The sequence below is a fragment of the Emys orbicularis genome, chromosome 10, assembly GCF_028017835.1.
Source record: "Emys orbicularis isolate rEmyOrb1 chromosome 10, rEmyOrb1.hap1, whole genome shotgun sequence".
NCBI classification, from domain to species: Eukaryota; Metazoa; Chordata; order Testudines; family Emydidae; genus Emys; species Emys orbicularis.
In genome coordinates this window covers 55,479,387-55,505,210 of record NC_088692.1, presented here as the reverse complement: position 1 = coordinate 55,505,210, position 25,824 = coordinate 55,479,387, and the positions used below count along the sequence as shown (strand labels likewise).

General features: G+C 38.8%; 1 protein-coding gene across 1 annotated transcript in view; it reads right to left on the bottom strand.

Annotated features, from left to right (window-relative positions):
- Positions 1-25,824, bottom strand: part of HERC1 (HECT and RLD domain containing E3 ubiquitin protein ligase family member 1) — a 210,280-nt gene that overhangs the window by 103,772 nt on the left and 80,684 nt on the right. Inside the window, exons 14-25 of the mRNA XM_065411752.1 lie at positions 22,561-22,782; positions 21,075-21,227; positions 20,762-20,894; positions 19,831-20,022; positions 18,303-18,524; positions 15,832-16,005; positions 11,383-11,497; positions 11,149-11,269; positions 7,808-7,979; positions 4,302-4,608; positions 2,590-2,710; positions 1,314-1,365 (exon numbers count right to left, since the gene is read on the bottom strand). Of these exons, the coding sequence (XP_065267824.1) occupies positions 1,314-1,365; positions 2,590-2,710; positions 4,302-4,608; positions 7,808-7,979; positions 11,149-11,269; positions 11,383-11,497; positions 15,832-16,005; positions 18,303-18,524; positions 19,831-20,022; positions 20,762-20,894; positions 21,075-21,227; positions 22,561-22,782 (1,984 nt within the window). The remainder of the gene's footprint in view (positions 1-1,313; positions 1,366-2,589; positions 2,711-4,301; positions 4,609-7,807; positions 7,980-11,148; positions 11,270-11,382; positions 11,498-15,831; positions 16,006-18,302; positions 18,525-19,830; positions 20,023-20,761; positions 20,895-21,074; positions 21,228-22,560; positions 22,783-25,824) is intronic.

The following is a 25,824-nucleotide window of genomic DNA, read 5'->3' as shown; positions in this document are numbered from 1 at the left end:
ATTCATCACTCCTTTTTGAAGGCCTTAAAAAGATACTTTCAGGAAGAACAGTGAGAAGAACTTTTTATCATCACTGCTGCTGTGATGGAAGGATTGTTGCCATGACGTCAGACCTTGATATTCCATGGGGGATGCTTGACCATGATCGCTGCATCAGAAAGGATGCCAACCTGAAACGTTAGATCCCACGGTCTTCTCCTCCCTCAGGTGCCCCTTTTTGCTCCTTATCTTCCTCCTGTCCTACCTCTATCCTGCTCTCTCTCAGTTTTTAACTGGATCCTGAAATCAACCGTGATCCTGAAATCAACTGCACAGTGCCAGCACGGAGGGATGAGATGGTCCATTCAGCTCTGCTCAGCCTGAGGACCAGGGAAGGAAAGGGACCTGACCAGACCAGTCAGATGATGTCCCTGACGAGGTTGGTGAGCCAGCGTCCACAGCCACAGCTGTCATGATCAACCTACCAACCCAAAGCATCCCATCCGTGACTGAGCAGCCACCCTATATCCTGAGATCATCAACAAAATCCATATTTCCCCCATCTTTACTGTCCTATTTATTCTCTCCCTTCTGTGTCTGTCTGTTTTGTCTAAGGCAGGAAAATGACTATCATTCTCAATTCAGAACTGAACAGCAGAACTTTCTCCTCGACCAGGAAGGACTGTTAGACTGCATAAGAGACTTTAACCAATATTCACTGTCCCCAGAAAGGACTTTGATAGGTTTTGATTAAGTTTGTTTTGGATAAACAATCAATTTAAGTTCTAATGCTTTTTACCTTGTTTTATTTTCCTTTTGTGTGTTTCAAACAACAAATTTCTTAAGCTTGGTCTGAGTTTTATAATGTGTTTGGCACGGTATTAAGCAGGCTGAGGACTCTGTATATCAATCCCCAGACCTTGTTTAACACTGTTTAACGTTGGACAGTAATTGAGTTGTGCTAACACCTTTATCCTCTATAGTGCATCTAAGTTAATACAACAGCTCTCACTAGCTCCTAAGAAATATCCCACCAGGAAAAGATATATACAGTGGGCTCTAGAACTTACCAATCAGACATCTTTGCCACACAAAGACATGATCAAAGAGTGGTTATTTATGGTCAATAGTAATTTTTAAGAGACTTTAAAAATTCTAATTTTTTTAAAATAAGAGAACAATTTTCATGAACCATTCTAATGAGCTAAGATCATATATATGATACTTCAGAAACAAGTTATTTCATGTGAATCTAAAATACTTTTAAAAACACTGAAAGCAAGTTTAAAATATACTAGTTTACACCAATATCCAATATATTAATAAAAACTTACCCCTCTTTCTATGTGAGGATGCCAAATCCAAATCAACATTTCGTCTTCCACTCTAGATTTAAAAGAATTAATACAAAACCTCATTTCTCTTTTTAACTGTACAATAAAAATGTATCTCAAGATTTAGGCTTTCTTAAAGCTTTTCAGTACTAAGTGAAATGAGACAAAGCAAAGCATTTTATTTTAGTTAAAACAATCTGAGTTTTTAATAACATGACAGAGAACACACCACATTTCTGAAGAAATAATTACTGTAACTGCCATAACTTAAAAAAAATAGGGAAAGACTCTTAACAAAACTTCATGATCCACATGAGTATGTTAGTCTGTAAGACATGTAAATCTAAAATCATGTTCCTCAGAATACTCCAATTCTTCATTTAACAAGATTTCTAAGCCTTTGGGGGAAAAAAACTGTAGGGCATAGCTTTGGCTGTGTAAATGTCACTGCTGCTCACGAATAAGGCTCCGTATTTGTCACAGAGCTCACGGATTCTGTGACTTTCCGTGACTTCTGCAGTGGCTGGTGTGCCAGGCCTGGGGGCCGCCTGAGCAACTCTGGCAGCCCCCAGGCCAGGAGCACGGGCTGCTGCTGGGGCAGTCTCCCCCCACCCCCAGCAGCAGGAGTTTGGGTGTGAGGGGGCTCAGGGCTGGGGATTGGGGTGCAAGGTGATGCTTACCTGGAGGGGGTGAGGGGGCTCCCCTCCCTCAGTGCCTAGCTCCATGTGCTGCCTCTGTCAGCAGGCATCGCCCTTGCAGCTGCCATTGGCTGCAGTTCCCAGCCAATGGGAGCTGCAGAACTGGGGCTTGGGGCAGAGCAGAGGCAGCACGTGGAGCTCAGGAGCCGGGTAGGGAGCCTGCCCAGCCCCGCCAACCCTCCTCCCGGGCTGCGCCCCTGAGCACCACCACCCCCAAGTTTTAGTCAGCGGTATATAGTAAAAGTCATGAACAGGTCACGGGCCATGAATTTTTGTTTACTGCCCGTGACCTGTCCATGACTTTTAATAAAAATACCCATGACTAAAATGTAGCCTTACTCATGAACAACAACAAAAACAACCTAAACTAACCTATAATCATTTTAAAGTTCATTTTTGTGCAATCATTTGTTTCCCCAATAGCAATGCGGGTGGTTTGCAGTGGTGTCCTCTGTATATCCACTGCAAATTCACAATGCTTCTAAGCAAAATGGCACATGTTTAAGATATCTTTCATATCTGAAAAAATATAGATGTAAGACTGAAACTGTATAAAACATCAAGTTAGTTTTACCTACCAGTGAGTAACCCTCTTCATCTGATTCAGGCTGAGATAAATCAGATTCACTCCTCGATTTGATCAGCTTATAGTTTGAACTAGAGTGGGTTGAACGACTCTCTGCAGTAAGACTTTCACTCCTGCCTCACAAACATACACATATAAAAGAGAAAATTATTTCACAAATGCTCTTTGTAGAATACAAAACTAAAGTAAATTATCAGTCATAAGTTGTTGTACAAAGTCTCTGCTACAAATATTAATTTCAGGGTATAATATTCAAAAACTAAACTTTGTATATGAACATAAAAAGTGTGTATACTACCTACCTGTATCACCATTAATGTTTATATCAGACAAAAGTAAGCACTGATAGTCAAATCTTGATTCAGCTGGCAACACAGCTTTATTTGGGAGAAGTCTAACCAGGATTGTCTCAAGGCCAAAAGGGGACAGGAATAAGATGTGACAGGGCTTGCAAATGTTTACTAATACCCTCTATTAGCATACATTATTGCTCCTCAGCACTCTTACTGGTCAGCAGACGTGATAGCAGCCTGAGATGACGGATTTCCCTGAGCTCTTCGGTACGTGTTACATACAGTAATGTTCAGTATGCAGAAACACTTAGATTTCTAGCGGAGGGGACATGGCAACAGACAAGGAAAGGCACTATATTCTTTTAAGACCCACCCATTAAGTGAATCCTAAGGTCAAGATGCTGAAGATGAAAGCCACTTTGACACCACCACCAGACACAGTTGCCCATGTTTTAATGACTGGACTCCAAGCAAACAGTCAAAAAGAATAAAAATGGAACTGAAATTAAAAAGTCTTCCTTATAAATTTCTATTAAAATTTCAGTTTAAATACAGTTTAAATGTGAAACAGTCTAAGAAAAGCTAAAAACACTGAGAGGCTTTTAGTATAACTCTACTGAGCAGTGTGACAGATGTTAAAAAGGACAAAATCAAGATAGATTAAAAAAAAACTACATCTGTGTTATTAGCAATACCTTAGATTATTAAAATTAAATATTTTTTTAAATACACTTGACTACCAGAATTTATACTGTTTACGTCACACGCTGTTTCACTCCAATTTAGACAATGAAACTAGTTGCCTTCCTTTCAGGTTTTCATGCATCTGGCTAACAAAGTTCTTGGTTTTCCAGGAAATATTTAGTTCGGTTTTTTTAAATCATGAAAAACATTTCTATTCATATTAGGTTTTTAGGGCCTGTCTACGTTATTACTTTCTTTTAAAACCCCACATTTTGGGTATAAGCAGTGTAATCTTTAGCTAACACTATATGTAAAATCCCAATACATATAACAAATATAAACAAAAGAACAAAACAAAAACTCTTGTCAAACTAATGAAAATATGAATTTTCCAACAAATCAAATTATTTTAAATCCTAGATGATCTGGATTTCATTATGACGAGTCCACACAGCTATACTCAATTTCAAAAAAATCAAGCTATTTCAAGTATATCATACTATATCTAGGTTGCCCGAATCATGTTGGGTTCTTTTATGAAAAATTGAGAGACACCACTTTCCCTCTGAACCCAAACATCAGTGTTGTTTTATCTAAATCCTTGAATTCTTTTTCTTTGTTGTCATATCCTGAGTTTACCTTCCAGAGTTATCTACTAAATTTTAATAAATATTTTTAGAAAGAACTAGAGGAAAATTAACTACTTTAAATAGTTAATGAATCCCACCTAGTCATGAGTCCAATCCCTTCAGGTGTACTAGTTGAAGTTTGCTGCAACTGTCCTTCCTCCCTTCGTTTTTGGAGCTCTTCAATAACAGGGCTTACTCCTAAGATCAACAAGGCACATCTATGGATCACAGAGTTGCATGCAGCAGTGTACACATCTTGACCCTCCGGAAGATCTGTGCTAACTCTTCGTTCCTGTTGGGACTGAGGAGGCTGATCATCAACTCTAGTCCCATTTCCAGTGTTCATCCTATCTCGATCCCGACTGCGAGCTACTTCACGGGCTGATAGGAAACATTGAAATATTTCTGTAACATGCAACACAAAAACAAGGTCTTAACGTCTAGGCAAAGCTAAATTATAATAAAATAGTCATCTTCAGTTTAGGCCAAACATTGGCATTGACAAGTGGAAAATATAACAATTTTTTCCTAACAGTAAAAAAAAGGATCCATTAACAAGTAAAAATCTATAAAACAAGTTAACAAATATAGACTAATTACTTAATCTAGCATCTACAATGTTAAATTTAAAATGAAGGGAATAGTAAAATCTGACATGCTGCTAAACAATTCCTTCAGCAGTGCACTGTAATCTAATTATTTAAAAGGGAGCAAGAAAGGGAATGATCAAAATTCTTTCATTCCGCTGAATACCTTCAAAGAGCCAGAATAAACAGGAAAGCTTGTACACTGCCATTTAAAAACTCACATTTTATTTTTTTAAGGTGAAAACACATCCCATATAACAATGATCAGAGCAGGCACTGGCAGTGTGCTATTCCTTGGACGCATTGTGCTTATGATAAACAAACAGCTGAAACCTCCTAGAGAACAAAATCTGTTTATATGGTACTGTATAAGGATGGCCTGGGATTATAATGTTAGGGTCAGGAAATAAGGAACAAATGCTACCAAGTAAAAGTAATAACTGGCTTTTTAAGCATGCTAGCTTCTGACTATAACACTGTCCATCAGTGCAGGGTTAGCCATGTCCCTTAGAAGAGCATGACAATTATAGAAAATGCTTCCAACTAAATATTTCTAATTCTAACAATAAACTGGCGAAACTTACTGCAGAGCATGCATCCTACTCAAATTATCCAAATTCCAATGCACACCAAATTGCAGCCTAACCAAAACAAGTGCTGGTTGGTCAACATCTGTGTACTTGAATTCTTGGAGAAAAGAAATTTTCAGTAAGAAAGAAACTTTCCAATTTTCAATCAAATCTAGGTCCACAGACCAACCAATGGGATTTGTGTAGCAGTATGCACCTGGGGGATATGCAGTCATGCAGAAGAACTGGTGTTGGCAGTGGGGTAGCCTGTAAAATCTTCTCGAGATCATTTGATTTTTGGTCTGTTCATTTCCTCTGGAGAAATGGCTTTCCCTTCAGTCATATCTCTATTTCAGTGGGAGACACAAAAGGACTATTTTCTTCTCCCATATTGCCTGTAGTAGTTCCAGCATCATTTGGCAGATGCCAATTTCTTTTTGGACTTGCCTCTTCAGAGGTCACTTTGCTACGGTCTTCTCAAACAATCTTTCTCCCAAATATTTAGAGGCTAGTAGTAGAGTTTTTGCCTGAATATCACCACTCCAGGATTGAAGACAACAGTGTCTGAGTAAGAGACATGAAACCCAGAGCTCCGGCAAAAAAATCTGAAAGAGTTGAGCAATGCTTCGGAAACAAAAACAGCTACTGGAATTATCTTACAGAGAGAGACCACCTGACTATAACATTTCCTGATCTTCAGGACTACATCAGTCCATGCTAATATTGTTTGGGTAGAGCATGTGGATACACACGAAGCTGTCAAGGTTGTTGAAGATGCTTCAAAATTCCTCAGGAGACATGAATCCACTTCCCCCACTCCCTTTCAGAAGGGACTGTGGCTCCTTTACCACAGAAGAAAGAAATTTAGGTAGCTAGAGAGCAGGTTTTGAATTACTTTACCTGGTAATATTTTCAGGACATCTCTCCTAATCATCTGGGATGAGCTGGCTATTCACATTCTTTCCTAATCACATCTCTAGAGCTGTGTGGATTGAGACCAAAATCTCAGATTTGTCTCCAGAGAGGAAATACTACTCTGTGGTCTCACTTTCCTCCATAAGCTTGGTCCTTTTCATAGGCCAAGCTCCGTGTTTTGAAGGTTCTTTTAATGGGAAGTCTAGCAATTACAGGGCTTTTTTTATTTTAAAACCAAGAAGAATCCTAATCTGTCTACCTGTGCTGTGGGAGCAAAACAAAAACAAGTAGGTTCTTCTAAGGGAAATGATGGGCCCAGTCTAGTTCTATATCCCTCTACAGTGCAAGCTGGAAGACCCTGTTGGTGGGTCTATGGATCTGGGTTTGGTAGCAAATGGGGTCTCTTTATAGCTCCAGCCTGATTCTAGGAAAACAAGCCTAGGCTTTTGTTAGCTTTGGGTCACTGGGAAGAATCTTCTACCAAACGTTTGGCAGGCCTCTCAGTCATTACAAATCAACAGAAATTAGAAAACAGTCTTATCCAAGACCCCCCCCCCCCCCAGCAAAGTTAAGTCCTGGAGCAGAAATGAAGCAGTTTTCTATGCAGGTTCTCCTTACCCCTTGGTCAGGGTAGCCCTGGCAGGCTCCTCCCTAAGGAGAGGGGAATAAGTCACTAGCATAGAGCATATTGGGAATGTCACACTAATATGGAAACTAGCCCCTGAATATCCCAGGTGGGGGGGAGGGATAGCTCAGTGGTTTGAGCATTGGCCTGCTAAATCCAGGGTTATGAGTTCAATCCTTGAGGGGGCCATTTAGGGATCTGGGGCAAAAATCTGTCTGGGGATTGGTCCTGCTTTAAGCAGGGGGTTGGACTAGATGACCTCCTGAGGGCCCTTCCAACCCTGGTATTCTATGATTCTAATATGGTTAGATGTGGCTTCATCAAAGGAGGAAAAAACACAATATTTTAATTAACAGGCTGAATATCCCTTTTAGCCTGGGTACAAGACCCAATTCAGCAAAAACTACCAAAGTTGAAGGAATTTTGGCAATTTTCTTTGCAAGCCATATTTAAATATCAACAATTACAAATTATCTAGACAGTCCATGAAGTTTACAGGTGGTGGTGCAAATATGAAGTGTACTGAAAAACATACATTAGTAATGATTACAAAGGTCTGATTAAGCAGGCATTCAACAACATTAGTAAATTCCAAACCAATCCAATGTTAGCAACAATAAATTTTATTCCAAACTCTAGAATAAGAGATATTTAAAATCAATCTGTTACTACATACATATACATATAGAAAGTATATTATATACACACACACACACACAAAGTGCAGAATATTTCTTATATTTTGACCCAATGAATACACTAAAATTTTACACAAATAAACTCAATGACATTTTGGATGTCTGAAGTAAAAACTTCTAGATTAATTTTTAATTTGTCCTTTGTTAAACAAATGTACAGTCCTTTCTAGAAACCATAAAATTGCATTCCTACATTTAATGTCTACTTACTTCCGGCTGTCATGACTTCATGCTCTCTTTCCTCCTCTTCATCTTCTTGTTCTGGATGCCCCTCTTCTCTGTCTCTCTCTGCCTGCTCCTCCATTTCAGCTTCTTCATCAATGGTCCGAGTAAAAGAATGATCTTGGGGATCAATATCTGCAGACTCCTGGTTTTCTGACATCTAGACAAAGTTGTTTAAGTTACATGGTGAAATCACTTCTCACCAAATGAAAAACTGTAATGTTGAAAAAATATTAAACAAAAAAGTTATTTTCCTATGAGAAGGCATTAATTGGTATATTGAGTTGGACAAACATCAAAGGCAGAAAACTACTTTAATGCCATATTATGGCAAAGACTTTAAATACATACAAGTTAGGAAACTGAGAGTGATGCTTTCTATAGAAACTGTTACTCAGCTCTTTTGTATAATGCAGTAGTACAATGAGGTATTTGTTTTTAGGCTCAAGAGTCAGACTTTGAAACTTCAACATCATAGCATCAACATGCCGTTATTGGGAAGAGTTCTCTCACTTTAAATGGCATATGATCCTTATAAGGTTTCATTCTATGGCCAATATTTGAGTTGGTTTAAAATTACATCCAATAAATGCTCATTTTATGTTCACATTCACAGAGCATGAATTTGCAGTTCTTACATAGACAAAACTTCCATTCACTTTTAGGAAGTTAAACACACATAGAACTGCAAGATCAGATGTTAATTTATCTCACACACACAAAATGTAGCAATTTTAGGATATGAAAAAAGACTATAGCAGGGAGATGATAACCATAGAACACAGCTTTGACTAGTATTATATATGTACTTTGCACTTTAAAAGGGCCAGTTTCACAAAGCTGAAAACAATCATCAACAAAACTGAATGAAAGAAAAAACTGGGCGTTAAGAAGGCTTTATTAGATGTCCCAAAACACCTACAGTTCTGAAATCACATAAGGCGACTTCTTTGGTTTAAAAAACACCCTGGTTAAAAAGGGAAGTAAAATTAGCAATTAAAAAAATATATATAATACATGGAAAACAGAGGAAGCAGATAGCAATGAGTACAAATTACCAGTTCACAAACAATCAATTGATAAATGAAACTAAAGGCATCAGTGAAAAATCTATGGCCAGTAGGGTTAAGGACAATAAGGAATTCTTTAAATGTTTCAGGAGCAAACAAAATCCCTAACAACGGTATAAATAAGGATGGTAAAACTAAGTAGTCAATAAATACTCCTATTCTGTATATGGAAAGAAGTAGCATGATATATTCACATCTTTCAGTGATAAGGAAATACTTTCAATTCCATCAGCAACTAGGGAGGATTTTAAATAGCAGCTATTAAAAATCATTTTTAAAATCAGCAGGACCAGATAATCTGCACCAAAGAGTACAAAAATATTGATGAGGAGCTCTCTGAACAATTAATGTTGGTCTTAAACAAATCTTGGAACACTGGAGAAGTTCTAGAGGACTGGGAAAAAGCTAATGTTGGACCAAAGTCTAAACAGTATGACAGTATCCTGGAATGCAGCAATACAGAAAAGGATTTAGTGGTTATGGTAGATAGCCAACTGAACCAGAGCTCGCAGTGTGGTGTGGTGCTACAGCTAAAAGAGCAAACAGGATCCTCGGATGCATAAACAGGAAAATATCATGTAAATATCATGTAGGAGCAGAGAGATGGTATTACCTCTCTAAACCCCATTAGTGAGACCATTACTGGAGTACTGTATCCAGTTCTGGTGTCCACAATTGAAAAAGGGTGTTAAAAAATTGGAAAGGGTTCAGAACAGAGTTATAGAAATGATTCAAGACCTGGAAAATATTTCTTATAGTGAGAGACTTAAGAAATTCTATTTAGTTTACCCAAGAGAAGATTAAGAGTACCTTGAGCCTACTGTACAAGTATGTACATGGGGAAGGGATTTCTGATAGTAGACCGCTCTATAATCTAGCAGAAAAAGGCATAAAGAGATCCAACTGTTCACAGCTGAAGCTAAACACATTCAGAATAGAAGTAAGGTGCAAATTGAGAGTAATTAACCACAGGAACAACTTATGTAGGGATGCGGTGTATTCTCCATCCCCTGAAGTTTTTAAATCAAGATTGAATATCTTTCTAAAAGGTACACTAAAGCTCAAACAGAAGTTATGAGCTTTATGCAGAAATTACTGGGTGAGGTTCTGTGGCCTGTGTTATCCCAAGAGGTCAGACTATTTGATCATAATGGTCCCTTCTGTCCTTAAAATGTATTAATCTATGGGTTGGAGGCTATAACATGGTGTACATATCCCTTTCTCTCCAACTCATAATTGCTACTTACTGTCAGGTGGATAAGTTACTACAAATACTTGATGATTTGAGAACACTCCTGAAGCACATGCCACAGCCTCACAACACAAAAAAGCATACGATGCCTGCCTTTTAAAAGTGACAAGGTTGGGACCGACATGGCTACAACTATACTGCATTTTAAAAGAGCTTCATTTATTTTTTTTATTAAAGAGAAAATCAAACTTACTGATTTTATGCAAGGTGAAAGAACATTCAGACTAGATACATTCTGAACCTGAATTTGCCAAAAGGTAATAAGTGTCCAAAATCTGATTTACCAAAAACTGTGCATATTCTGAAGTGTCTTACTGCTTAAAACTCATTAACAGCAAAGGCTTCAACATTAATTGGTTGAACTGGCTTTGTTCTTGAATAGTAAAATAAAAGAACCAATAAGGATATAATATACAACCCAACATTCTTTGTTTCATTTTAGAGCTTCTGCCCTTGCCTACATCTCTGCCATTGATTCCTCCTATATCCACTTCTCCCACTCTTGATTCTGCAGGATTTTTTCCACATTTCCTTTTCCTATGCATCTTCTCCTCTGCCTTCAGATCTTATTTTAAATCCTTTTTTTCAAAATAGCCTCCATTTGCTAAACAACTACTATTCTGTCTGCTTTCATTCCTTGGGCCTCAACCTTTAATTGCCTGCACTGAACTTCTCCAAGTTAGACTGTGTCCTATCTAAGCTAAGGGCTTTGTAAGGCACCTTATTCAAATAATGGGTACTAAATAAATAAAGAATAATAACTTACTGAAATTGAGGGCTACTAAAAATGTGTGTATATATATATATATTCACATTCCACATTTTAATTTGAAAACATGCTTTAAAAACTTAAAGTAATTGTAATGAAGTGCAAAATTTCTAGCTGAGTGAACGAAGAAACGTTTGGAAAGTGATCATTATACATAGAGTATATACAATATTTCATTAATATTTTCTCACAACATGGAGCAAAATCCTATAATCAAGCAGATATTTTTCATTCTTACCCATCTGTCTCTTGAGGATGACCTAGTTTGAATAAGTTCCATGTTTTTGCAAGCAAGCAAGCGACTCCGAACTTTATACACACAGCGGTATACTTCTGCCAGGGCTTTGCCAGGCTGATATCTACAAAGAGCCATAATAGAAAAATCATATAATGTTTCATTTAAAAAAAAAAAAAAAAAAAAAAAAAAAAAAGAGAGTACCTAAAGATTTAAACATAGTTTCAAGTTACTTGCCTGCTCTCACCACAAGCTTGACTAAGTAAATTTGTGTGTTTCAAAAGAGCTGAAAGAACAAATCTAGACACAGTATCCAAGAGTGACTCGTTACTTAAGGTTGCACTGTCCCAATCTGAAAATAAAAATGAACCATTAACATTTACTGGGATTTCCAAAAACTAATTCTGACTATATTTTAAAACAGCATTAGTTACGAAGTTACTTAAAATCTTCTTCCCGCTAAACATTTTTCCAATTTATAAATGGATTTAATGTTCATGAAATAAGCTAAGAGTACTGATTAACAAAACACATGATGCAACAAACAAGGGGTGGATTAAAACAAAATCCTTAGAAACACCAATGAAATTTTAAATAAATCATGTTAATAATTATAGCATCATTTGCTTAAATGAGGTGTTAAGAACTAATTGAAACTAATGTTGATAGACTTGAAATATGCTTCAAAGAAGCTTTCCAGCCACACACTTTTCATTATTCTTGACTTAAAATTTTCTATTAGAACATTATGAAGATGCAGTTTTATTTCTGGGTAACTTATCTAAAGACTGTTTGAAGCGCTGTTGTAGCCGTGTTGGTCCCAGGATATTAGAAAGATTTTTTTTATTGGACCAACTTCTTTTGGTGAAAGAGACAAGCTTTCAAGCTACATAGAGCTCTTCTTCAAGGGGAAGTGGAGAGGTGTTAACAGTCTTCTTCAGAGCTCTCTGTAAGCTTGAAAGCTTGTCTCATTCACCAGCAGAAGTTGGTTCAATAAAATATATTACTTCACCCTCCTTGTCTCTCTCAGAATGTGTGTTAACTACTTATGCTAAATGATGTGTTCCACCCTGTATTTAGTGTGATATTCTGAGTACCTTTCCCAGACCTAAAAAAAAAAAAAAAAAAAAGAGTTCTGTGTAGCTTGAAAGCTGGTTTCTTTCACAAACAAAAGTTGGTTCAATAAAAGATATTACCTCGCCCACCCTGTTTATCTAAAGATTGAAATTATGTGAGTTGCTTATAATTTGACCTGAAAATTACAAATACAGAAGCCGATCAGAATACTCCAAGTCTAAATTAGGAAGAGTCCTTGCTTAAGGACACTAGTCTTATCTTCAGATCTATCAGTGCAAAAATTGTGTCTGCTACAGAGATACTAAATTGCATTGATCAAAGCTTGAATAAAAAGAGATTCTGACTAGCAAACAAGGTTTCAAAGACATTCATTTTAGATCACTAAACCCTCCCTCATATCCATATGCCCAGGAAAGGGCAATGAAAACAACAAGATTTTCCATCCTATTTTTAATTTTTATATATAAATATTTAAAGTTAAATATTTAAAGTTTATAATATTGAAACACAACAGGATCCTGAATAATACAAAAGTTACTAAATACTCATAGTAGAGTAATAGCTTGCTCTGGAGTCCCAAATGACTAAATTTGACAACAGACTTAGTAACTCATGAGCTGTCTTATGAGCCTTCCTGCTGCATTTTTGAAATCACCCATATCGGTTACAGTCGTGACAATCTAAAACAGACCAGTATTTATTTTTTTAAGTATCCTTCCTCCCTTGGTATCTGAATTTTTCAAACTCTGTAGGTGTTTTTCAAAAACTGATTGGAAAAATGATGGTTCTTTTAAAATAGACTCTGTTCTCGTGAAGATACAGCAATTTCAAACCCAGTAAAAAACTCCCAGTATGTAGATCAAAAATTCTACTATTAAATCATTGCAAAACCAGCTATTACCCTAAATGCAGCTACTTTACAGTCTTACATGTTTCTAAAATCTCTAGGGCTAGACTGTGCATTTATAAACTGCCCTGCAAAAAGGTAGTGGGATGTACCTGTGTCATCCCAGGTGCAGCACAGAGAAGAAATCATGACCCAGCCAATCACAATTCCTTCCCTGTTACTTCCCATTTGCCCTTGGAAAAGAAAAGATGGAGAAACAAGGGGAAATGGAGAGTAATCTGTTGCTAGCCCTGACACATGTACCCTAGGGCTAGTGTGTGTGGAGAGAAGGGGCAAGGCTGCACCCATGCCCTCCATTCCTGCTCAGGAGAGTTAGTGGGCTCACTTATGTCTACACACCCAAACCCAAGGTCCAGGAAGGCCATGCAGGTGCATGTACACCAAGCCATGATCTTGCCCCCTTTAATGTTTCAGGCCCTGATTCAGGAAGTCACTTAAGCATGTGCTTAAATTCAATCCTATTCAAGATAGCATTTAAATATATGCTTAAAATTTAAGCATGTGCTTCATCCCCATCAACCTCACGTACTTAATTACTGTCGTTATTAGGGAAGCTTTCCTGAATTAGGGCCTTATTGAGAATCGCGCAGATCTTGTTAATGTGTTTTGAGTGAAATTCCTACCCCTGAAAAACTTCAGTATTGTTGCAGGTCATCTTGAGGTCCAAAAATCAAACTTCTTGCAACATTTTTATTAAATGCCCATTTTCACATCAAACAGTGACAATTCATAATTTTAAAAATTTCATTTCTCACTTGAAAAAGAGGACCATGAAGAAAATAGCCTGTTTTTGCTACAAAACAACCCTACGATCAAGCAAACCCCACAAAATCGAATGTATTTTTCACAGAAGTACCACAGAATCAAAAAATGTATAAACCACATTTTAAACTTTTTCAATCCCATTGCAAATATTTATACAGCCATACTTCCAATATTAAAAGTAAAAATAATCTACAAAAGGAAATGTTCACATGTATATTTGGAAACTACTTTAAATATAACAGCAACCTATTTCACAATTAGGGCCCTACCAAATTCACAGCCATGAAAAACGCATCACGGACCGTGAAATATGATTTTCCCCATGAAATCTGGAGCCCAGCCAGGGAGTTCCTACCCTGCGCAAGGCTCCAGCTGCGAGTCCCAGACAGAGATTGAGACTTCCTCTTCCCCTGCAGGGCCTGCTCCAGGTCAGACCCACCTCCAGGATCTTCCCCGGCTGCAGGAAACTCTGCAGCTCAAGCTGTCCCTCCCCCTCCGCCCCCCGCCCAGGGAGGCTGTGGCTCCAGCTGTCAGCCCCCCACTGGGATGGGAGATTGCTGAGAAAACCCACCCCGGGCCTATGGTAACCCACCCCGCTATACCCTGTGACCTCACATCTGGGCTGCTGCCTGTGGTGGTGTTGGCTTTAGATCTGGGTGCCCAGCCAGAAGCCTTCCTTGCTGGCTGCCCAGCTCTGAAGGCAGTGCCCCAGCCAACAGAAGGGCAGAAGTAAGGGTAGCAATCCCACGACCCAGCTACATAGCCTTTCGACCCTCCCTCTTCCCCCTCCCGACCACCTTTTGGATCGGGACCCCCACAGTTACAACACCATAAAATTTCAGATGTAAACATCTGAAAATGTGAAACTGACTAATTTTAAAACTCCCTGGTTGTGAAATTGACCAAAATGGACCCTGAATTTGGTAGGGCCCTATTCATGATGTTATATATAGTTATGGAACAACGCAGTCTTTTTGGATCTCAAAACTTATGATTAGGGCCCAGAGTTTTCCACAACGATGGTATACACATCTTGCTGCAGACTCATGATTCAGAATCTTTTATTTTTAAAAATAATTATGATTCTAGCCATTATGGTTGCAATGCAATAGCCTTGAAAATGTGAACTGAGCCTGGCTTGACTGAATCCGCAGACAACCTGAAAGAATAGCTCTAAGAGGTGCAAAGTGACCCATTCATCTCAGAACCTCATGGATTTCCCAGCTCAGGAATTCGTTAGTTTTCCAAGACACCATGGATTTCAGCATTCCTTCAACCAAATTCTCCATTTTGCTGCAAGCAGATGCCCAATATTTTATTCTGTCCCCTGCCCAGCAAGCCTCTGCCTGCAATTGCTTCTTATTATCCAGCTTTCCTCACAAGAAAGTGTTACAGGATAACAGCACATACTCAATGTGCTGTTCTATGGAGCTAGTTGGCAGGAGCTAGAAATGGAGTGTAGTTTGCAAACACTAAGTAAGGGCTGCCAGAAATGTAGGCTGATAAGCTAGGCAATACAAAGCGTCAAAAAAGTGGTACTTTTTTTGTGGGAAACATCTGTGGAGTATTTGTTCTTGTTTATTCTTTAAAAAAAAAAAAGATGAAATCAAAATTTTATTGACCCGCTCTACTACAAAAAATAGATTAATTTTATAACAATGGTTACTTCCAAATATGAGCCATAGCTGTGTCTGTTTGTGTAAGTGTGTAGTGACTGGACTGAATGGTATTACATGGCAACAAAATTTATGTTGCCATGGAAGTTACAGATTGTTGTCACAGAGTACTCAAGGCCCGGCTGAGGATGACCTGAAGCAAGCAAGTAGTTTGGCAACAGGGTTAATAGTCTGAGCACTGTAATGTCATTATTCTGCACATAAAATTATCTTCCAGGTTTACAAGATATGTAAAAGTCTCTTCTGTTTTCATTTTCTTACCTTTACTAACAGCATAGTCTTGCATACTGAGCCAGAGACTACGGGCTGGTTCTTTTGTACAACCCAAGGCCAAATCAACGAAGACACCAATCTCAGGTCGCAGCTTATAATCAAATGGCTTCTGTTCCTCATTGCCAGAGAGGGCCACTTCCAACAGGGAACTCATGCATTTGTCTAAAGTAAGGGAAATATTTTAGGTTTTAGATTCTGCTGATTTTGATAAGCACATACAGTCACTACTTTTTGCAAGCTATTGAAGGGGTAGAAAAAGGACATCCCAATGATCACTCCATCATCCCACAAGGAAAAACCCTATCACCCCTGCTCTTTCTATTCCTCAGGACAGGGAATCTCCCTGTCCCCAACTGTAAAGTGACCACACTGTCCAGAGGCCACCACCCATACTCAATGCCATGGCTCAGTACCAGGACTCCTGCTCCTCCATACATTTTACAGGGAGATCCAGAAAGAAGAGTGACAGCATCCCAGCAACTCCACAGTAGCTCTGCACGTGTTACTCCTACCGCTGTATGGTCATATAGGTTCTCAAAGCTTTTATTGTAATAAAAGTAAAAACTGAGTTATCCAGCATGTTGGGGAATGGGTGCCGGTAAGTCAAAAATTCCAGTTAACTAAGAGGGAGGGAATTCGGGTGCGGGGGGGGGGGGGCGCAGGGTTGGGGCCCAGGCTCTGGGAGGGAGTTTGGGTGTGGGAGGGGATGCCAGATCCGGGCGGCACTCACCTCGGGCGGCTCCCCGCAAGCAGCAACATGTCCCTGCTGCTCTTAGGTGGAGGTGTGGCGAGGCAGCTCTGTGTGCTGCCTCCGCCCGCAGGTGCCGCTCCCACAGCTCCCACTGACCGCAGTTCTCAGCCAATGGGAACTGCGCACCCAGCGCTCGGAGCAGTGGCAGCACACAGAGCCGCCTAGCCGTGCCTCCACCTAGGAGCAGCAGGGATATGTCACTGCTTCCGGGGAGCCACAAAGAGCCAGGTAGGGAGCCTGCTGGCCCTGTGCCAAGTGGACTATAAACTGGACTTTCAATTAAGATCAGAAATACTGATTTATAGCTTTCCGGTTGGTAAAGTGCCAGATAATACAGCTTTTACTGTACTTTCCTTTCACAAATTATGTACAAGGAAGATGATCCTTTTTGACAGTAAATATGAATGTTTAAATGCAAATGAAATGGGAAATAGTACATCCAAGTTGAAATGATACAACTCGGTGAAAAAAGAAAGCTTGTTATTTTTTCCCTTAGAAAATTTGAAATAGTTGATTTTTCTGTTTATAAACATCAAAGCTCCTACGCTGATTAAGCACTGGAATAAATTGCCTAGGGAGGTTGTGGAATCTCCATCGTTGGAGATTTTTAAGGGCAGGTTAGACAAACACCTGTCAGAGATGTTCTAGATAATACTCAGTCCTGCCCCGAGTGCAGGGGTCTGGACTAGATGACCTCTCGAGGTCCCTTCCAGTCCTATGATTCTATGATATGCTGAAGTTTATATTTACTTATAAATATCCAATTTCTTACTTTTTCATATTAAGATATAAATAAATCAGAGTTCAAATGGCAAACCATCTAGCACAGATCTTCCTAATCCTGATTAGACATTTCAGAACTGAACCCAAAGATTTACCATATATGTTTTGGTGAAATGTCATTTATGCTCATTTAGCTAGAATCTCCTTAAAGGGGGAAGCGAGAGGGAGGTATAGCAAAACCTAACAAAGATAAATTATTTCTTATAAGAAAGAAATATAAAGATTACACATTAAACCAAATCTTACAAACTGTATACACAATTTAATATACTACAACAAAGGAATAAATTTACAGAGCTTAACTGATGGAAAAGTTAGGCCAATATTTTAGAATACAAAAATGGTAGCTATTTGCAAATTTTATTCTTTTCTTCTTCCTTTCCATCCACTCCTAGGAATCCACAGGATGAGACTTACTTCTCATAGCCAAGACCATCCTACTCTCAATCTCAATCCGGAGGCCAAAAGCATAAATTGGCTTGGAAAGAAACATGCTTTTATAGATCTGTCTACTCTAGGGATATTTTTCAAAAGTTTCTCGCCGTTGTTAAGACCATTCCATCAATTGCTATGATATTGGGTGCCCTAACGTAGATGCTCTGCCACCATTTTAAGTACAGTGTTTCCTAACCCTGCTTAGACCAAGTGTAACCGATACTCTACTTAAAATGACATCACCTATACAGGGATTCCTAATATTGCTAAAGTCACTGGGAGGCACTTCAAGAAACCTAAAAAATGTGCATACTTAAGTTCATGAAGGCTGGAAATTAAAGATCTAGATCTCCTACTCCTCCAGCATCTCCAAAAGTTTGTGAGGATGACAATACCCAGGCTTGAAAATGTGGCAACGTTAAACAACAGAAATGAAAAATTATAAAAACCTACATATAGTAATTTTACATTTAGCAATTTAGCAAACTACCTAAATGAGGAATGTCCATTTCCACTCCATCACTGAACAGTGGTGTTTTCAACCAATAGGCTGTATCCTGTTCCTCTGGGGACACGTGGGATCCCTGAAGCATTCCACCAAGACAGCGTCCAATAAGCAGAGCTACAGTTCTCTCTAGATCAACAAGCCATACCCAAGATTGGGCAGGCTGTGGTAAGGGCACTCCAGCAGGATCAATTAGTTCAGTTCCACCTAAAGCATTATAAATAATTAGTCAAAATAGATTTAATTTTTTATTCTGAAAAACAGACTAATACAAAACTCAATAATCTGACAGAATGTATTGCCTTGGCAAAATCCTACCAAAGAACATATGTATATTGCTGTAGATCCTCAGGTAACTTTTTGGGAGGTAAATATTTTAGATCTTATCATTCTCCTTGGATATGTCCAATTACTTACTTTCCCCCCAACCTTCCTTGTATAAAAAAGATGGTTGAAAATACTGCAGCTTTACTATCATCTTTCCATTTATGCACTTTAGAATTTTTGGGTTCGAGTCTGGTGAGAGCAGGTACAAAAGCCTTTTTTAGTTCCACTAGTAATCTATTACTTTCATAATGGTCTTCCAATTTTGTAACTAATTTCAAAGTAGCCAGAAAACTCCTTTTGCCTCTTAGCCATTTTATTCCTCTGAAAATAACTTTGGGGTGTTTATTGTGACGACATTTTGTGTGTTTTGGGACAATTTTAAAAATATATATATATTGTACCCATATGTCATCATCATCTTCACTCCATACATGGCTGAATTTCCTTCCATAAAGTTGTCTGTTGAACTGATTAAAAAATACGATTCCACTGCTTCTAACAACTTTGTCCCATATTCCACTCACTCATGATTTATTTAAAAAATTGCTATAGTAAAACCTTTGTCACGTGTTGCAAATAGCATTTCTCCAAAAAGCAGCAAACATTGTCATATATAATCTGATTAGGAAATAATTCAATGGCTTGCAAATAACTATAACAACTCCCCTTCCCAAAACCCCTGCCATTTTCCCCTCCATTTTCTATTTTGGAAGGAGCATAAATATTTGACAGTATTTGTTCAGAAAAAAGTTAGTAGGTAATATTGTCTATTAAAGTTAATTTTATCAGACTCCATACCAGAAAGCATTAATAATACTGGAAAGTCTGGATAGTATACTATATAACGGCACAGGAGGAATAACATTTTACAACAAAAGCAAAACATTTTCATGCATTACAGACTGGGTATTTTGGCCCTAATCCTACATTCCTTGTGCACCTGAAACTCTCACTGAAGTCAAAAGGAATTATAGACACGCCGGATCAAGTAATTTGTTTGTAGTGCAAAATACTTAGTTTACAGCAAGGTACGTTAATAAATTTTAAAGGTTAGAGGGGAGGGGTACTGAGACATTTTGAGATTAAAGGGACACAAAATAAACAGTTTCCAATTTATAGAACATATTTACCTATTCTAATTTTAACTTGCTATTTTCTTCTTTTTCAGATGAAAAATGTTACTTACCATGAAGCGGCCACTGTAATTCCTGATCTTCTAATAGGGCAGCAGCGGGTAACAATCTATTAAGGCGATCAAGAGGTGGCAACAGATCTAGCAGATAACTCAATAAAGGCCGGGCCACTGACACGGGCAGTAACAACAATGAGTTAACAATCTGGCACAGCATACTGCCAGCTGCAGATACATAAACTACATCTACAAGGAAGAAAAGGGAGGGGATGTGTGTTTATGTTAAACAAATTACATTGCTTTTTAAATTCAGCAACCAAAAAGGTCTTAAAATATTAAATAATTAAATACTGTCCTTTTATATTTAAATAGTTTTGGCAAGAAAAACATCCCAATTGTCCTTAAAAGTTTAATTATTCTATATGATTTCATACTGTGAAATTGTAAAATATCCTATGAAAATCACCTTAAAAATGTCTGTCTCAAGCATATTTTATTAACAAGTGTTCATGAGACTACGATGCATACAGAACCTAATTTGTAAAGTTTTCAAAATGTACCTGTGTTGGGTTTTTTGTTTAATATACATCACCTTAAAAAATCATACTTAACTAAAATATTTTAATGAACTTTGGTCAACTATTGTTACCACTACAACAAGCATAACTAAAAGCGGTTAGAGATTTAAATATTCTCCTTAATTTTATCTACATTTTTACTTTAAGTACAATGTGCTATCAAATGTACCATCAGTTTGACTGCTGCATCTGTGCAATTCGTCAATTTCCCGTTTGGTCGGGTTTTGCCCCACACAGCAACAAGGGACAGAAAAACATTTTAAATGTATTGGAATCTAAGTAAACAAAAATTGTCAAGGGAACTCAGAAACAGTTGTGGTACCTGAAGTTACTTTAAACTCTTTTTTAATTAGTATATTTCAAGTTTGTGGTACCTCTTTAAACTTGACCTTTTTAGCAATATATACCTCTTAGTTTTTCCCCAACACTGCCATTCCAAGAACTTTCCTTAAGAAGAGTTGCAGAACGTGAATAGATATCTGTAGCATGAGGCAGTAAAAGCTGGAGGTGTTTGTGTAGCAGTGCCACACTGCTAGAATTCTGGAAACAAGAGAAACTACTTATAACAAAACAATACAAATGTATTTTAGAAGATTTCATCATGTATTAGATTGTAACTTTCAAATACACATTATTCGAATCTTATCCTATGTAGATGCTCACAAACTGAAGAGGAGTAATGTTACATTTCCAGAAGATATGACTAAAAACCCCATGTACCTCACTAACACTGTTGATATGACAATAAGCCAGCAACTGTTTCTGCAGTGAACACAACAACTCATGAAGATGAGCAGGTTGGCTGTTTTCGGATGATGATGTCCCAAGTAAAAACTTATCACTATTCTTTTCCAACTCTCCGAAGGCTTGATCCTAGTTAGACAAAAGAAATAATCACATATTGTCCATTTTCAAATATTACAATACTCTTGGTATCTTAAAAGGAAACTCTTTCACCTCCTAACATTTATGGCTGGGATTTACAAAGGACCCCAAGAAAGTCAATGAGAACTGGGCTCCTTACTCTCTTAGGTTCCTTTGAAAATCCCAGTCTACATAAATTTGGACACAATCTGAAATCACAATCATTGAGATTTTTATAGCAGTCACTGTGATTGCTGTTATACAGTCAAGTATTTCTATTCTAAGGAGGAGATTTTCAAAAGCACAAAGGGACAGACAGGCATTAATGGGAGCTGGACACCACACTCATCTTTGTGCCTTTGAAAATTTCCCCATGAACCACAATATCCAGAGATATGCAACTGGCCCTTTAAAATTTGTTATGGGCTGACTACTGACACAAAGGTTTAGAAGAACATGTTAACATGATTAGTATTTTTCACTGTCTAATCTGGAGTGGAAGGGAAGAAAAATACCAGTTCAATTTTCACATAAGAATTCAGAAAGAAAAAAAAATTAGCAGAGTTTCAGATACAAAGTTTGGTAGGGATTCACCTTGAATCTAAACTGCTCTGGGCTTGTCTTAGACGGACAGATAGTGCACAGCAAGCTGGGGTGTAAATCTATAATGCTAGCATTCCGTGCACTAATTGTCCATGTGGTAGTAGGGTCCACATGGACAGTTAGTGCACAGCACCCTCATTCACTATAGATTTACACCCCATCTTGGCATGCACTAACTCTCTATCTAGACAAGCCCTTTAGAGAAGGCCCTTAAAAACACCTGTCCACCCCATAGCCTCAGACGTAGGAAGGCTTTGTCTGAGCCAGCAGGGGAAAGAACTCCGAGAACCTTTCAAGGATTGCCCATCTCTTCTCCTCCACCTCCCTGTGGGTGCTCAGCCTCCTGGTGGGTTTGGGGAGAGGAGCTTCTCAGCTGATAGGCTGCATAGAAGAGTGCAGCGGAAGCCCACTGGCTCAAACAAACCTGGAGGGAGGATTTATGAGCCCTTTTCATCTGCCTGGGGCACCATCCTGCATCTGGGAGCAACTATATATAAACAAAAGTCAAATACAACAATAAGTATTACAACAATAATATTGGACCCTTAGTATTAGGGATAGTAAATTAGTTTTAGTCCTTTTTAGGGGGGAAATGAAGCTGGTTGCAGGTTCCTGTTGCAGGTCTCTTGAACAAACATTAAAGGAGAAACATATAATTATTTTACCCAAACTGAAGAGAATTTTTTAAAAATAACTTGATTATTACTATAAAAAAATTAAAGACAAGCCCTAAACATACCGTGTAAAATCCTAAATTTCTTAGCAGAGTCTTCATTAAAATTTCAGCTAGATGAGTATCTGGATGGCTGCTCTGGACACCATATGTTTGATCAGAGAGGTTTCCATAGCCAACACATAGTGAAGAAACTTCTGTTGCATCAGATGGTGAACTATAACCAAGTAGTGAGGCTACATGGGTATGATCTTGCAAACTCGTCAGAATAATATCCAATTGCATTCTCTAAAGGAAATAATTAGATAGGAACAATTGTTCTTGTTAGACAACAAAGTAATGAACTTTAAAAGTTAGAAATTTTTTCCTAATGCTTTAACTATTAAAACACTTGGGTAATGTAACCACCTGCAAAAAAGTTTGATGACTAGTTTTCACTGCAGATTTTCAAAGAGAGGCACTAGATATATATATTGGACTAGACGACAGTCTAAAGCAGGGATGGGCAAACTTTTTGGCCTGAGGGCCACATCAGGGTATGGAAATTGTATGGTGGGCCATGAATGCTCACGAAATTGGGGTTGGGGTATAGGAGGGGGTGAGGGCTCTGGTTGGGCGTGCGGACTCTGGGATGGGGCCAGAAATGAGGAATTCAGGGTGCAGGAGGGGGCTCTGGGCTGGGGCAGGGAGTTTGGGCACGGGAGGAGGTCAGGGGTGCAGGCTCCGGGCGGCACTTACCTCAAGCAGCTCCTGGAAGCAGCAGCATGTCCCCCCTCCAGCTCCTATGCGGAGGTGCGGCCAGGCGGCTCTACACACTGCCCCGCCCACAGGTGCCGCCCCTGCAGCTCCCATTAGCCGCAGTTCCTGGCCAATGGGAGCTGTGGGGGTGGCGCTTGGGGTAGGGGCAGCATGCGAAGCCCCCTGGCTTCCCCTAAACATAGGAGCCGGAGGGGAGACATGCTGCTTCCGGGAGCCTTGGCACACATGCATGGAGCAGCCTCCGACCCTGCTCCCTGGCTGGAGCGTGGGAGCAGGGCAAGCCCCAGACCCTGCTCCCCAACAGGAGCTCGAGGGCCAGATTAAACCGGCTGGAGGGCCGGATGTGGCCCGTGGGCCATAGTTTGCCCACCCCTGGTCTAAAGATACCTAGGAGAGAGAATTAACTCAATAGTCCCGTCATTCGGGGGACAGAACAGATGCCAAACTAAAAAGTCCTCTCCAACTCAGTCTTCAGAAACTGTGGCTAACGAATTCCCAATGCTCTTCATAATGACTTAGCAAAACGACAGTGTAAATGAAGCTTGAGCAGAAAAAAAAAAATCAGTAAATTCGTATTATTTATTACACTATGGTAATTGTAAGGTCTAGAGAGCTTTAAGTGAATGACTACAAACCACAGAAGAGAGCACACAATTTCATGGAAGAAGGTGAAAAAAGCAACTTTAAGTCACCATAGCCTATGGTCAACCTTTTCCAACTTTGTATTGTGGTTTCTCTCTCGGTACACAAGGGTTTAGTAAAAGTCAGAATGGATAAAGAAAAGAAGAATTTTGTTTTTAAACATTTTTCACAACAACATTTTGGTATACTGCTCATGTCATACAAGTTAGAATGTAATAATCTTCTTTTAGTCCGTAGACCACACTACTTTTGCTAACTGCATAATCAGTGTCAGACAATTTCTGGGCATAAACAACAGTTACATTGTTATATACCCTTGGTGTCATCTCAGCGTGTTGGAAATGGATTTTACAGAGTTTTGTACGATTCTTAATGCATTAATAAATAAGTATGCCCACCATTTTAGTTTATTCTGTCTGTAACATCCACCTTGTCACAGATTATTCACTTGTCTCAGTGCAGCATTTTGAAAGCCAAAACTGCCCATTAAACTGCCTATATTTAACCCAGCCAAGCTTCACTCATCTGACTGTACAATATCTTAACTTATACTATGCTTCTATATATCTTTTGACAAATCTCATACTTGAGTTTTAATTCCTTTGACCTAAAGGTGAGAGTTGAATTAACAAAAGTATACTACTTTTGTTGTATACTTTTGTTGGATGTACTTATGAAATCCTTTAAACCTAACCCAAAGCCCTTGTTCTGAGGTGCTTCACACAGCTTGTCAGTATGCACTGTAATCCGTATCAATTAACAGGGGATAAGTTAAATCATAAGGAGAAGCGAAAGCTCAAGTCTACTAACTATTATACAAGAGGTCAGGCTAGATGTCACAATGGCCCCTTCTGGCCTTATAATCTATAAATCTATGAAGATACCAGGGTTCTTAGTTTATGCTGACCCTAATGTACTATACTTTGAGAAACAATCTTCCAGTTTTGTTAGAATTCGTACTCATAATTCTGACATCATTCTAGTACATTATATACTCCATTGTACGCAAGTTTAAAGGCCAGGATTATCCTATGTGAATGGATCCAAATGACAGCTGCCCAATGTTATTTTAAACCTAAGGCTCAAATGCTGAAGACCCACAGCTCCCATCCCTTTCTAATCAGGGAAAGGTCTTTTTGTTCTGTGTCTGTAGCGTGCCTAACACAATGGGGTCCTGGTCCATGACTAAGGCTCTTAGGCACTAGTAATAAATAAATAAATAAATAAATAAATAATGAAACAAATGAAATGTCTGTCATTAACTTCTTCTCTTCCCACTCTATGATGGGGTGGGCAAGAGGAATGTCTCAACAGGATATTCACCACTCCTCAAATGAAGCACTGCTAAGTGTAACTCCTCTGCCCAGCAGTGACTCACCAGGACTGCTTTTCTCCTTTCCCACAAGCAACAAAGGAAAGGTATGCAGAGAACCTGGCCTGAAGCACATTCTACTCCAAGATACCACTGTAGCCCATGCTCACTCATTTCACTAATGAACGTACAGGCTCTTTACCACTGGGGTTTGGGTTATAAACATTTTGGGGATGGATAGCCATCCACACACACTGGACAGCTGTGATCTAGGCTCATGGACTACGCACCGGGTAGGGAGTTACCATTTTTATTCTGTTCCTGATTCTACAGTTGACTTGCTGTATGACACTAGGCAAATAATCCAACCTTTCTGTGTTAATCTCAGTTGCTCACATTTGTAAAAACAGGGACAGTAATACTTATCCACTTTTGGAAAGTGCTGTAAAATCTATGTATAAAAAGTGTTTTACAAGTATTCTGATTATTAGTACAGAACCACAAGATCTAATTCCAGCACTTTTCCTTATTTTTGAAAAAAAACTTAAGGCACCGGCAAACATAAGATTTTTAAGTTTACATTATTCAGATTTGTTTAATTAGACTGGCTCTCAACA